The sequence below is a fragment of the Camelus bactrianus genome, chromosome 12 (assembly GCF_048773025.1).
Source record: "Camelus bactrianus isolate YW-2024 breed Bactrian camel chromosome 12, ASM4877302v1, whole genome shotgun sequence".
NCBI lineage: Eukaryota > Metazoa > Chordata > Mammalia > Artiodactyla > Camelidae > Camelus > Camelus bactrianus.
Genome location: NC_133550.1, coordinates 61635065 through 61649039, shown reverse-complemented (window position 1 = coordinate 61649039; position 13975 = coordinate 61635065). Strand labels below are relative to the sequence as shown.

Below are 13975 nucleotides of genomic sequence, written 5' to 3'. Positions count from 1 at the left end.
CTTTAACAGATGTAGGACCACCAGACTTTCTCCTTCTTGTGTTTTCTCTATTTCTTGTTCAGTTTGTTAAGGGTTTATTGATTTTTCTTTTAAGTCTTCTCAAAGAACCAAATTTGGCTTTATTTACACCAAATGCTGTTATATTAATGCCATTTCCCCTGTCTATTAGCTGTGTTATTAATGCTTTAGTAGTTATCATGGAGATGGCAATATGCATTCTTGACTTATTACAGTCTAACTTAAGTTGGCACTTTGGCCCTTCCCTGACAATGCAGAAACTTTTGAATACTTCAGTTCCATTTATCCATCTCATCAGCTTTTTGTGATATATTTTCATTTTAATTAAATATATATGCAAATATTTCTATCTGTATATCTCTCAGACAGTATTATTATCCTTATAAACAATCAGTTTGGATTTTCCCACGTATTTACCTGTTCTGTTGTTCTTTATTCTTTCCTGCATTATCTTGCATTACCAGCTGAGATAGTTTTCTTTCTGCCTAATTCTCTTAGTGCAAGTCTGCAGGCAATGAATTCCCTGTTTTTATCTCTCTGCAAATGACTGTGTTTTACCTTTATTTTTGAAATAAACTTCAACGAATAGAATTTTAGGCTGACAGTTATTTTCTTTTACCTCCTTAAAGATGTACTTTGTTTTCTCCCATTCTCAGCAGCCAACTGTAAATCTTATTATTGCTTCTTGAAGATAATGTCTTTTTTTTTCCCCTCTGGTTGCTCTTAAGATGTTCTCTTTGTGTTTTATTTTCTGTAGTTTTACTATTATGCCCAGATGGTTGTTTTCTTTGTATTTGTCCTCCTTGGGGTTTGTAGAACTTCTTAAATCTGTATCTTGATTCTTTTTATCAGTTTTGGAATGTTTCCAATTAGTATTTTTATTGCTTCTATTCTGGTCTATCTCTCTCTCTTCCTTCTGGAGTTCCAGTTACATATATGTTAAACCTTTATACCATTTCCCATATATCTCTTAGTCTTTTAAAATGTATTATCCTTCTTTTTGCTCTTTTTCCTTCAGTTGGAATATTTTTTGACAACCTCTTTCACTAATTTTTTTTAACTGTTTCTATTGGCAATTAGTCCAATCTGTTGAATTCTTAATTTCAGTTATTGTATTTTCTAGTTCTACAATGTCCAACTGACTCTTTTTGACTTTTTAATATATTTTTTCATTTATTTTCTTAAGAATATCAATCAGATTTTGTTTAAGTTCCTATTTAGTAACTTTGATACCTGGATTACCTTGGGTTTCTGTTTCTATAGTCTGTTTTTTCCTCTTGGACCTCGTTGGTTGTTTGATCCCGGTTTGGGGATGCCTAGTAATTTTTGTTTGCATGCTAGATATTGTGTATGAAAAATTATAGAGGCTATGGAAGATATTATCATCCTTCAGAAGTTTAGTTAAGGCTACATTTCAGGCTTTATTAAGTTTGGTCTGTCTTGGGTTTGTCCTCACAGCTAAGTCATAACTGTTACTCTTAGCAGATAGAAGTTCTTCAATCTCAGCCAAAGGCCTAGATTTTATAAGGTCCTTGTACCTCGGTGGATACTGATGTCCAATCTCAAGTTCCCAAGTACTAAAAAACTGACAACATTTCTGCTCAGCTCTGTATCCTCCCTGCTGATGTTTTCTGTTTGGTTTCTTGACATCTTGCTGGGCATAGCTTATGAGGGGCAACTGCATGCAGAATTTCAGGCTCACTTCTCAGTCAGTCCTTCAAGTTCTGGCTGTCTTAGAAGCTCTGAATGCTAGCCTCTCTCTACCCAGCCTCATAAGAATGTGGGAAGCACTAGACTACAGTTTTATTTTTGGCCTTGATATCTGTACCCACAGATCCCCAAGTTCCCTGAGTAAAAATGCAGGTCTTACTCCGGTGTGCTGCTTTTTTCTCTAATGTCCTGGCCCACCATGTCTTGCTTGCCTTGGGTTCTCTCCAGTGCCTTCAAATATTTGTTTGAATTAAATCCTGATTTTGTATTTGTTTTCAACAGGAAGGCTAGTCTGGTACAAACTCTTCTGTCATAGCCAGAACTGGAAGTTCATCCCACAAATCTGCAAGTTTGCAATTGTCATTGAGTCAAGATATTTCCTAAATTTTATCTTGCCTTCTTGTTTGAACCATAGGTACTTTATATGTATCTTGGTTAATCTTCAAATGTATGGGAAATGTTTCAATATCCTTTTCTTATTGATTTCTAGCTCAATTGCATTGTGGTTGGCAAACATAGTCTAAATATTTTCAGGTCTTTGAATTTTGTTCAGATTTGCTTTATGGCCCAGTATAGGTCCAATAGTTATACTTTTATGTGTGTGTGTGCTTGGAGAAGAATGTTTATTCTGTACTTGATGGAAGTAGTGCTTTATATGTGTCTGTGAAGTCAAGTTTATTCATTGTTCTATATCTAATAGGGATTTTTTGGGGGGGGGTTCTCCTTTTTGTATAAGAAACTGGTAGAAGATTTTAAAATATCTCAGTGTGATTGTGGATCTGTAGTTCTCTTAATTCTGTCAAGTTTGACTTTATTTTGGAGCTTTATTATTAAGTACAGAATTATCACATTTTCCTAGTGAATTGAAACTGTTGTCTGTTAACTGTTAAGATTGTCCCTCTTTGCTTCCAGTAATGCTTTGTACCTTAAACTCTACTCTTTCTAATATTAATATAGTGTAGCCAGCTTTCTTTTGGTTAGTATTTATATAATGTATTTCCTTATATTTTTAATCATGTAAAGAATATGTAAGTTGCCTCTTCTTTTTTTCTGTTATCTGGTCTGTTATTCCTTATATTTATTTAGAACATTTAGTCTATTTATACTTAGTGTAATTCTGATATATTTGGCTTTAAATCTACTATCTTACTGTTTGCTTTTATTGTTGTTCTTCTACCTAGTTTTTTTCCTTATTCCTTTCTTTCTTGTCTTCTTTTTTTTTGTTTTGTTTTGTTTTAGTCAGTGTTATAGAGATACAATTTACAAAAAATAAAATTTACCACCTTTAGGTGTACCATTCAATGAATTTTGATAAAGGTACATACCCATGTAGCCATGACCACAAGCAGGATGTACGGTATTTTTGTTATCCCCCAAATTTCCTCCGTGCTCCTTTGGAATAAGGCCCCTGCACCCACCATAGCCCCTGGCAAACACCGATCTGCTTTTTATCACTATAGTTTTACCTTTTAACCATACAGCATGTAGTCTTATGAATCTGATTTCTTCACTTAGCACAATGCTTTTGTAATTCATGACTGAATCTTTTCTTATTGTTCCATTTTCCCCATCTCTATTGGCTTGGAAATTTATACTCTGTTATTATCTTTTAATGACAGCTTTCAGGAGGCAGTTCTCCATGAGTCCCTTGTGTTTCTGTACATCTTATGAGCAGAGACACAGACTACCTTTGTTCTAGACTATTTTACAAGGGTGTCTGTGTTGTGAACAGCCTTGGAAGATAGAGATGGGGTCTCTCTCCAGAGAAGAGAATAGGTTTGCTCGCTTTTCTGTGTAATAAAGCTAATATTTTCCTTCAGAACAAAGCTGGGACGGATCTTCTCATTGATGATTATAGCAGATTTAAGTTCCTTACACTCGGGGTTTCTCTCTTCTAGTGCAACATGAGCAGGTGTCACCTGACCCTCTTCGTGTCACCTTCTGGGAACTGGATCTCAGGGAATTGGCACAAATGCTGATACTCCGGCTACTGCTATTGCTGTGAGTAATAAATTGCCCTTTGTCTTTGATCCAGGAATCTTGTGTCTTCTGCCAGCATCCATGAAACTGTGCCAGGCTAACTTGTTAGTCTGCAACTAGGGTAAAATCTGAAACCCTTCATAGTTCTTGATAGAACCCTAGGGATTATAACACATATCCTTCGCCTTACTGAAGTATAAGTGGTACTTTGGCCTCTTCCTGAACCATAAAAGGGCCCTAGAATCCTTTAACTTCATTATCCCCCTCCAGGCTTCTATGCCATGTGTTCTTTTTCATTAATATTTTAATTTTAAATCCAACAAGACATTATACTGTCAATATTTATTTAGATTCACTCATCATTAAATATTTACCATTTTCATGGTGCTTAGTTTTTTCCCCTGCATCTTTGACCATCCATCTAGGGTCAAGTTCCTCCTACCTGAAGAAAATTCTTTTATATTTCCTTTTGTTTGGGTGTGCTAATGACATAGTCAGTCTTTCTCTTTCTCTCTCATTTATTTGTTTGACTAGTGAAGTATTTTAATTTCAACTTCATGCTTGAAGTGTTTTTTTCTCTGGGTGTAGAATTCTCATTGGCATTTCTTTTCTTTTAGCTCTTTAAGGATGTCATTTCATTATCTCTGGCTTCCATTGTTGAGCTTCCTTGTTGAGTAGCCCTCTGAAGATAACTTTTTTTCTCTTTGCTATTTTTAATATTTTCTCTCTGCATTTGGTTTTCAGCAGTTGTAACAGGGCACATGTGTCAGTTATTGCTAAGTTACAATATGTTGACCAATATGTGTCATACTGTTATTGCTGTGCAACAAACTATCCCAAAACTTAGTGGCTTAAAACAATATCAATTATTTAGCCCACAAATCTGTAATTTGAGCAGAGCTCAGTGGGAAAGGCTCAGTTCGATTTTACATGGCATTAGCTGGTGTGGCTTGACTACAGGATCCACTTTTTTCCTCCCACCTTATGTGTATTTTATTTTATTTTTTAAAATATATTTTTATTGAAGTATAGTTAATTTACAATATTGTGTCAATTTCTGGTGTACAGCACAGGATCCACTTCTAAGATGACTCACAACTGGCAAGTTGGTACTCGCCATTGACTAGGAGTTCATCCAGTGCTGAAGGTCCAAGGCCAAGAGTCATTGCAATGAGTGCTTCAGCATCCCTGTGGCATGATGGCTGGGTCCCAACAGAAAAGAGGGAGAGGCTTCCAGTCTCTTAAAGCCTTGGTCCAGATACTAGGATAGAATCACTTCTGCCATATCCTCTTGGTAAAGGAGTTACAGAGCCAGATTAAACAGTAAAGAGACATAAATGCCCACTGCTCAGTGGGAGGAGTGTAAGTGTGGATTTTCTTTTTTTTTTTTTTTTTGGTAGAAGAGGACTTACAGGATATTTTAAATTAATGGAATAACGCTTTCCATCAATTCTGGAAAGTTCATACTTAATAACTCTTCAAATATGGCTTCTGTCTAACTCTTTCTAGTCTGTTTTTGTGGCTCCACTTACATGTATGTTAGATCTTTTCATTATATATTCTGTGTCTTTTACCTAGTTACCTACATTTTCCAAGCTTTTATCTCTCCATGCTTTAGTCTGTTTACTCTTTTCTGCCTATCTTCCTTTTCACTAATTTTCTTTCAGCATTGTCCAATCTTCTATTATACCTAGCCATTGTGTTCTTAATTTTGGCAATTGTATTTTTTAATTTTGCGATTTCCACTTGGTTCTTTTTTTTTTTTAATAGTTAAATGTGATTTGCCAAAATTGTGAATCTTCTACTTTATCCTCTTGAATATCATCACCTTTATTTTAAAATCTATGTCAGATAACTTCGGTATTTGCAGCCCCCCACTCATAGATCTGTTTCTGTTGTATATTGCTTCTGTTGATTTTCTTTCATATTTTCTTATCTGCCCATCTACCTGGTGAGTTTTGATTACATACTGGACATTGAATTTGTAGTAATACTTGTAGAAATAATTTGAAATCCAGTTTGATGTTTTCTTTATGTTCACTTCTCCCAGGAACCTGGGAACTCTCTGACTCAGATAACCTCAGTCCAGTTTCTGAAACTGAAATTATTTGAGGCCGAGTTGCAGTCCACGTGAGGGTCTGTCTACTTGTGGCCCACCTTATTCCTAGTGTGTAGTCCTTCAGGATCCTAACCCACAGTGACAGGTGGTCATCAGGGTTCTCCTTTTGTGGATCCCTGGTTTCTAATTCCTGTCTCCTGAGCCTGTGAGGTTGTTAATGCTACTGCGTATCCCCCCAGCCTCTCAAGTAACAGCAGCCCTAAACACCGGGCTCAGTTCCTGTCTCCATAATCACTTCCAGTCTGGTAATTCGTCACTGTCTGATTAGGTATCCAGCACCTTAAAGCAGATGCTTTCTGCATTTTGTCCAGCATTTCTGGTTGTCCTCATCTGTCATTCTGGTTCATGTTACCTTGCCTGCCATTAACAGAAGGGGAAATTCTCAGAGAGACCCCATTTCCTTTTGGATCATTGCCATCAGCATATGAATGTCTGATTACACTTTCCCCATTCCCTACCTCTGTTGGTTCTCTTCTACAGCAAAACTCCTCAAAAATATTGTTTATACATACTGTCTCCAATTTCTCACATCCTGTTCTTTTTAAATCCGTTCCAAGCAGGATTTGGTGCCACCATTCCCCTACAAGTACTCCTGTGAAGGTCGCTCTTGTCAAGGTTTCAGTGATGCTAAATCCAGTGATCATTTTCATTTGTCATTATATTTGACATAAAAGCAGCATTTATTGTGGTGCACTCTGATATTAAGGGTTTGGTGAGATGAAACAAAAACCAGCCAAGGAGAATGAGGAATGATTCCCTCCCATATCCTTTCCTCCCTTGTTTGTTTTTTCTGTAGCACTTATTACCTGCCAGTCTGTTTCACATCCTTCCTTATTTTAGGTAAGAACAGGCTAGCCCTGCGGAGACAACACTCTCTGGGTACAACCTCCACTAGATCCTGGCTGGCCACTGGGCTTGTAGAGATGTGTAGGTTAAAAACTAGCATGTTGAAAGCCTGGTCAGAGCCTCAAGTAACCATTATTTACATGCAACTATTATGGTTCTTAAAGTGCTTTTATCTTGCTATCTTATCTGATCCTCACAGCACCTCTGTGAGGTAGGTAGACAGGTACAATTAGTCTTATGTTTCAAATAGGACTCAGAGAGGGAAGAATTTTTTCCAAGATTACACAGCAACTTAATAGCAGAACTTAGACTCTAACCCAGTTCCTTAAAAATGAACAAAACTTTAAATATGATTACAAAAATCATATAGACTCATTGTAGAAATTTTAGACACTACAGAAATGAATAAAGAAGTACATTTAAATTATGATGCTACCATGCACATTTTGACATATTTTCTTTCCTTTCATTTTTTTAAAACAGTTTTGATCACACTGTATCATACAAAATTTATGCCTTGCTTTTTTACTTAACATTACAAAATAAACATTTCCCTGTTCTTTTAGTATCTCGTTTTAATGGCTATATACTATTCCATCACATAGATGTACCACAATTTATATCATATTCTGTTGCTGGACATTTAGGTTAAATAATACCTACTCACTTCCCACTACAAGGGTCCAGGGACTCGAGGCTGTGGCTCTCAAATGACAATCAAATTAGATAGTGGATATGACAGTGCTTTGGTAAAATAAAATATAAAAGCACCACGTGATGATATTTTTTAAAAAGAAAGAAAAGGAAATCTTTTCAAATGACAAGAAAGTTCCATCTCCATTTAGGTGTATTTATGTGTATGTGTGCCTGTGTGTGTGTGTGTGTGTGTGTGGTTGGGAAGGGGAGTCTAGCTGGAGCAGGTCAGTCCACAGCTGGAAGCAGGCAGTGGCCTGTTTGTGGGGACCCAAGTCTTCTGATTCCATCAAGGGTCGAGGGTCCCTCCTGGCTCATTCCTTGTCTTCTTCCTCTGCCTGGCTCCTCAGACTCTTCCAGCTGGAGACAGAGGCCGATGCCCTGGTGAACTTCCAGCAGTATTCTTCCCAGTTGCTGCCCTTCTACGAGAGCTCCAGCCACATCCTGCACACTGAGGTCCTGCAGCAGCTGACTGACCTCATCCGCAGCCACCCCAGCTGGTCGGTGGCACACTTGGCGGTGGAGCTGGGGATCCGAGAGTGCTTCCACCACAGCCGCATCATCAGGTGGGCGGGGGACTCGCCAGGTGGGCAGGAGGACGGGACTCTTAGGACACTGTGTGTGGGGATGGGGAGTCTCTCAGTCCTGCCTCAGGTCCCCTCCATCAACTCAAAGGTTGCCCAGAACATTTGACTTAAAAGGGGGACAGCATTGCCTCTGCGTTAGAGCACAGGAATGCTGCCTAAAGTGGGAAGGAGGAATGTAACATTTCGGGAGTGCCAGCAGGTGCCAGGCCTGCCATAGCCGTTTTATACCCACCATGAACTTGAGTCTTCCCAACACACCTATGAAGTAGTGTCATCCTAGTGAGAGGTCATGTGACCCATGCGAGGTCTCAGCTGGAGAGGGCAGAAGAGGCTTTAGACCCTTGGTGTCTCCTCTGAAGGTCTAGTTGCCTTTCTGGAAGCTGGAACACTGACTTTCAGATGTCCATTCCCCCAACACACATATCACTGGATGCCCCAGGTGAGGGCTCCTTGCCGGCCTTAGGACCCCAGGGCGCCATCCTGCCCTGAGGTAGCCACACCTCTGGTTCTCCACCTTAGATAGTTCAGTTCAGCTCCCAGGCCTAAAGCCTAAAAATCTTCACTGCCCTTTACAGTTTATCAGCATGTTCTAGGACATCATGGTATTTAATCTCACAACCATTGTATCCATTTCCTAGGGCAGGCATGGCAGGCATTATTTTTATTTTTTGTACGTAAGGAGATTGAGGCCTAGAAAGGTTAAGTGAGTTGCCTGAGGTTGGTGAGATTTCTGTCTTCTGCCATCCTTTTTACGCCACCCCAACTGCCCACTTCAGGCTGGTGTGGCCCTAGGGTGCATCCCTCATACAGGTGTACAAACAGGACTGAAAACATCCAAATCATGTCAGATACAAATATACTGTGGCTCAGCCCTAAGTCTGAACCAGCCAGTTGGAGCAGGACACACATGCTCTTGGGCCCCTGGCCCACCTCCCTGCTTCTGGACTTGGCTTTCTCAGGGCCCCTCCCATCTCGGGCTACGCCCCTCACCTCTCGTCCCTGTCCCTCGGCTGCAGCTGCGCCAACAGCACGGAAAATGAGGAGGGATGCACTCCCCTGCACCTGGCCTGCCGCAAGGGCGACAGGGAAATCCTGATGGAGCTGGTGCAGTACTGCCACGCCCAGATGGATGTCACCGACAGCAACGGAGAGACTGCCTTCCATTATGCTGTCCAGAGTGACAACTCCCAGGTGTTGCAGGTGAGCAGGAGTGGGGGCAGGGCGACCTGTGGCAGCCACACTTTACCGTGATCACAGCTGTCTTTGAGCTCCTGGGCTTGGGTGTCATACTGGGCCTTCCACTGTCCCCCTTTGACCTTGAGGCCTGAACTCCTTCATGGAGGGCACATCCCCAGCCCCGCTCTTCCCTCCCCATGCTTGCCAAGGAGACACATGCTTTGCCACTTTGCTCTGACAAAGCTGGGCAATTCCTCTGCGCCCCCCTACCCCCGCCTGCAGCAAACTGCCCAGTCTGTCAATTAATTTTGCTCAGCTTTTCCCAAGCTAGACCCCTGACCGGGTGAATTCATTTCAACGCCTGCCTGGAGGTGCACACGGTCCATCAGGACCTGGGCTTAACTTTTCACAGGAGCTCAAAACAAACAAAACTCCATCTGGCTCCTGTAGGTATTTGCACCAGAGGCACTTCTTTTTGATGAGCTAGGCAGAAAAATACAAAAGAAAAATCATGGGCAAGTAGATCAAATAATGTTGTGAAAAGGCTACCTTACATGTTAGATCGAAAAGACAGACGACCAGACAGGATTTTATTGCCTAGAATTGGAAGGTTACATCCTTCTCTCTGCCTTGGCATCAGAATGGAACTACAGTACTCCAGAAAATGTGGATTCCTATCTTGTGATTCGTGCTTTCAGGGAAGGGAATTCTATAGTGTTGAACTCCATCCTTACTGAGACCCCACTGCGTGCCCAGCAGAGCGCCAGGTGGAGCCTGCCTCCGTGCGGAGGGCAGGCACACACTCTGAGCAATAGCTATCCTTTACCTCTGATCTCGTGCCTGACCCTGTACTCACATGTGTTCTCATTAATTCTCAAAGTACCCTTTGTGGGTGTGAGCCATTATCCTCGTCTCCTCAAAGAAACTGAGGTTCAGCGAAGTTAAGACGTGTGCCCAGGGAGGGCCAGAGAGCGGTGAGTGGCACGGCTGGCCCTTGAATCAGGCCTGGATGGCAGCACCTCGGCCTTTCTGCTGTGTCCCCAGCCTGTCAACAGACCCAGCCAGACACACGTGTATACAGGGGTCATAATTAGCCCCAAGGAGTTAGCATTCACCCGAGGAAATAAAAGCCTCATGGCTCTCTTATTAATAGTAATTTTTTTTTAATTAAAAAAAAATACCCACACATAGCAAAAAAAAAAAAAAAAATTCAGGTTAGAAGGGTATGCAGTGAAAAGCAAGTCTCAGTCCCAGTGCCCATCCTAGATACAACCTCCTTTTAAATTTCCTGATGGAGACAGTTTTCATAAACGCCACAGTCAAGCCAGACCAACGTGCCAGCTGGCACTGGCCCAGCTGGCTTTTTTCCCCTCCAAAGACTTCTTTCTTGGTCGCTTCTCTTGAAGTTCTTGTCAGTGTTCTCGTGGGGTCCAACTTCCCTTCCCCCGAGGTCCCAGAGAGAGACTTCCCCATCAGCGGAGGTTAGGGAGGGACTAGCCGGGGCCTCTGTCGGGCGCCTGCCCATCCCGAGGTCTTGCTGTCAGCTCCTAGGAAAGAACGCATCTGCTGGTCTGAACCAGCTGAATAACCAAGGGCTGACCCCACTGCACCTGGCCTGCCAGTTGGGGAAGCAGGAGATGGTCCGCGTGCTGCTTCTGTGCAACGCTCGATGCAACATCATGGGGTCCAGCGGCTACCCCATCCACACGGCCATGAAGTTCTCCCAGAAGGGGTAAGACCCCGCCCGCCCCCGCGGTCAGCCGGGCCCCCCGCTCTGCAGGGCCAGTCCTCACGCCCAGGCGAGCAGTGGCCTCCACAGGCTTGTTAGATATGCATGAGGTCCTGGTGCCAAGGGCCGGCCTGGCACAAAGAAAGTACTTGATAAATGTGTGGTGGGCAGGGGGGTGAATCTTGGTCTGCAAACTCTACTCTGCAAAGAATAGAACTTTGAAAGTTGCTCTGCAATGCACCTTCATTTCTGACCGTGAACCTTCCTCTACTAAACTGGAGAAAAACAAACTTCCCCAGGGTCCCCTCTTCCCCTCTCCTCCTGGGGATGCTCCAGGGCTGGAATCTCATGCAACCCTCAGGCTTGGAGGAGCCCACCCAACCTGAAGCCTCTTCTTTCCAAGCCTACCCATCTGATCTGAGCAGCCCCTTCTTGGCTTCAATGCTCTGTGGCTCCCGTGCCCAGCTCAAAGCCCAGGACTGCTCAGCAAGTTGGCCTAGGTACCCATCTGCCTGATATATCCATCTGTCCTGGCTGGTGGCACTGCTGGGACACAGGGCCAGGCCCCTGTCTTGGAGAGCTCTAGATCATTCACTTCTTCCTTTCTCCTCAGACTTGGGGGAACCCTAGTGTCAGGGAAATTCTTCTCCATGTGCATGTGTGCGTGTGTGTGTGTGGTGGATGCGGAGGAAGTGGGATAAAAGAAGTGACTATCTCCAAATATTTCCCAGCAGATACAGTATTTAGAATGAATGAATGAGTGAATGAGTCAGTTAGTCCTCAGTCCCCAGCACAGTGCTAAGCACTGGCCTTACAGAGACGGGTGAGGGAGCCCAGGAAAGGAGGCACAGAAGTCACCCAGCATCTTCCAGTGCTGTGTGCTAGATGGGCAGTGAGAAAAGAGTGTGGAGGGGCCACCCTTGGGTAGAAGCAGATATTCTCACCCTCCCTCAGGGTTTTCCTTCCTCTGATGTCTGCACTTACCTTGCTGGCCCCTAGGGGACATGACTGTCCCCTCAAAGGTCTGGTCCAAGCTTGCACAAGCCTTCCTTTCCTTGATTCTCCCTTGCACAGCCAAGATGAACTAGAACTTTCAGAAAGACCTGACAGAATGGTTAGAGGCAATCCTAACGCTCCCATCCCCTCTGTCACCGGGTTACCAGCTGCAGGTTTCAACTGGAATGGTCACACATGATGGGTGGTGCTCTCCGATACCCAAGGGCTGGCATGACAGCCCTGCTCCTGCTTGGCTCCAGCCATCCTACTGGCTCCAGTAATCTGCTGGTCCAGGTTACTTCCAGGACCCTGGTATCATCCAGGTTGTTCCCTCCTCAGATACCTGCAGCCACATTCCAGGCCTCTCACATGGGGCTGGCCCAGATCAAAGAGGACCACTGCACACAAGACAACACGAGTTGTCTCGGACCTTGGGTGTGCCCCACTGCTGGACACAGCCACCCTCCTGTCAGGACCCCAAGCTGCGTCGTCCCTCTGCTACCATGTGGCAGCCCGCACAGCCATACGCTGAGAACCGCAAGTGTTAGGGTTACTGGGAGTGGTTCCATCCCAGCCCCAGCCTGGGGGCCTCTCTGCCGTTGGCGTCAACTCAGCTGACCTTCACAGAGAGCTGGCAGGGGCCTGGGACTCCACTTTCACTTAGCATAATGTCTTCAAGTTTCATTAGTGTCGTAGCATGTATCAACGTTTCCTTCCTTATTAAGACAGACGAATACTTTATTGTATATACCACATTCTGCTCACCCATTCGTCTGTCAGTGGACACTTAGGTCATTTCCACCTTTTGGCTCTTGTGAATAATGCCACAGTAAACACTGGCACACAAATATCTGTTTGAGCCCCTGCTTTTGTTCCTTTGGTTATCAGTCTAGGAATGGAAAGCAGCTTAACACCCTGCCTACTGCTTCCTACAGGATGCACTCACTGCTTGAAACATTAACAGTTGGGGTTTGGGGGGGATGGAGGCCGGCTGTGTGCCAGGCCCAGGACCAAGTGCTGAAATATCTTTTATCCTTTAACCCTCCTTTATTCCTCGCCCAGTCCTGTTAGGACTGTCCCCATGTTGCAGACAGGCCTGGCCACTTTCCAGAGGTCACCAGTGGAAAGCTGGGGCTAAACCTCAGCACCGGTGAGGGTGGTCGTTGCTGACTGAAGTCATCTGGGAAGGCTTCCTGGGGGCCTGGGGGCTTGAGTTATGCCTTGAGGGGCTCAGGATACCATTGACTTACCACTGTATGCATGCTGGTTGGTTTTGTTGTGACTTTATTGGCAAGAATTCTCCCTTACCAGTAGATGAAGCCTGGAGTCATGGCCTCTTCATGTCAGGCTGCCCCCACTGGCCTTCCTCACTGCCACATGTCTTCTCTCTCCCCAGGTGTGCAGAAATGATTATCAGCATGGACAGCAACCAGATTCACAGCAAAGACCCTCGCTATGGAGCCAGCCCCCTCCACTGGGCCAAGAACGCAGAGGTAGGCAGAATCTGAGAGTGGGCGGGCAGCAGGAGCTCCCAGAGCCCCTCGATCCTCAGCTGTCCTCCTGAGGGGACTCTGGGGGTGGCACTTGAGGGATTGATCTCACAGTGGGCCCCAGGCAGATAAGCCCAGAGAAAGATGGCATCCTGGCCTTGTGTGGTGATGGCATCCCCTCTGTGGTTTCCTTGTATGTGAACTGGGGATCCTATGGCCTACCTTTGGAGGTAGAATGCAGTCAGCAAAACAGTGCATGGGAAGATTCTTCATAAGTTGTCAAGTACCTTGCAGACAGAAGATGGTGGGTGGTGACAATGATGGTGACGGTGATGGCAGCTCTGTCTTCTACAGAGAGCCTGGCTGGGCATCTCCTCTGAGGCCTCTCCCTAAGCCAAGCTCTGTCCCCCTGGGAGGATGGAGGCCTCCAATCTCTCATGTCCAGGAAGCACGGCTCGGCAGTGCACTGGGTGCTCTCAGATATCATGGCCTGCTTGCAAATGTGATGGGCTTGGGGGAGCAGACTACCAGCCACCGCCGGAGACCTTCCCACCAGGAGCTAGCCACCGAGGCAGGCCCTCCTGTGTGTTTTCTTGTGCATTCTCAGCACGCCTGTGAGGTGGGAACTTGC

The 13975-nt window shown here is 44.3% G+C and overlaps 1 protein-coding gene across 6 annotated transcripts in view; it reads left to right on the top strand.

The window, feature by feature from the left end:
- Positions 1-13975, top strand: part of PLA2G6 (phospholipase A2 group VI) — a 50898-nt gene that overhangs the window by 14180 nt on the left and 22743 nt on the right. For 4 of the 6 annotated variants that reach the window (XM_074375531.1, XM_010960314.3, XM_010960313.3 and 1 more), the window contains 4 exons: positions 7717-7932; positions 8970-9153; positions 10674-10861; positions 13251-13347. In XM_074375531.1, coding sequence (XP_074231632.1) covers positions 7717-7932; positions 8970-9153; positions 10674-10861; positions 13251-13347 — 685 coding nt within the window. Of the gene's footprint in view, positions 1-3626; positions 3730-7716; positions 7933-8969; positions 9154-10673; positions 10862-13250; positions 13348-13975 lie in introns of all 6 variants that reach the window. The other 2 variants (XM_045520661.2, XM_045520660.2) reach the window with 1 other exon arrangement.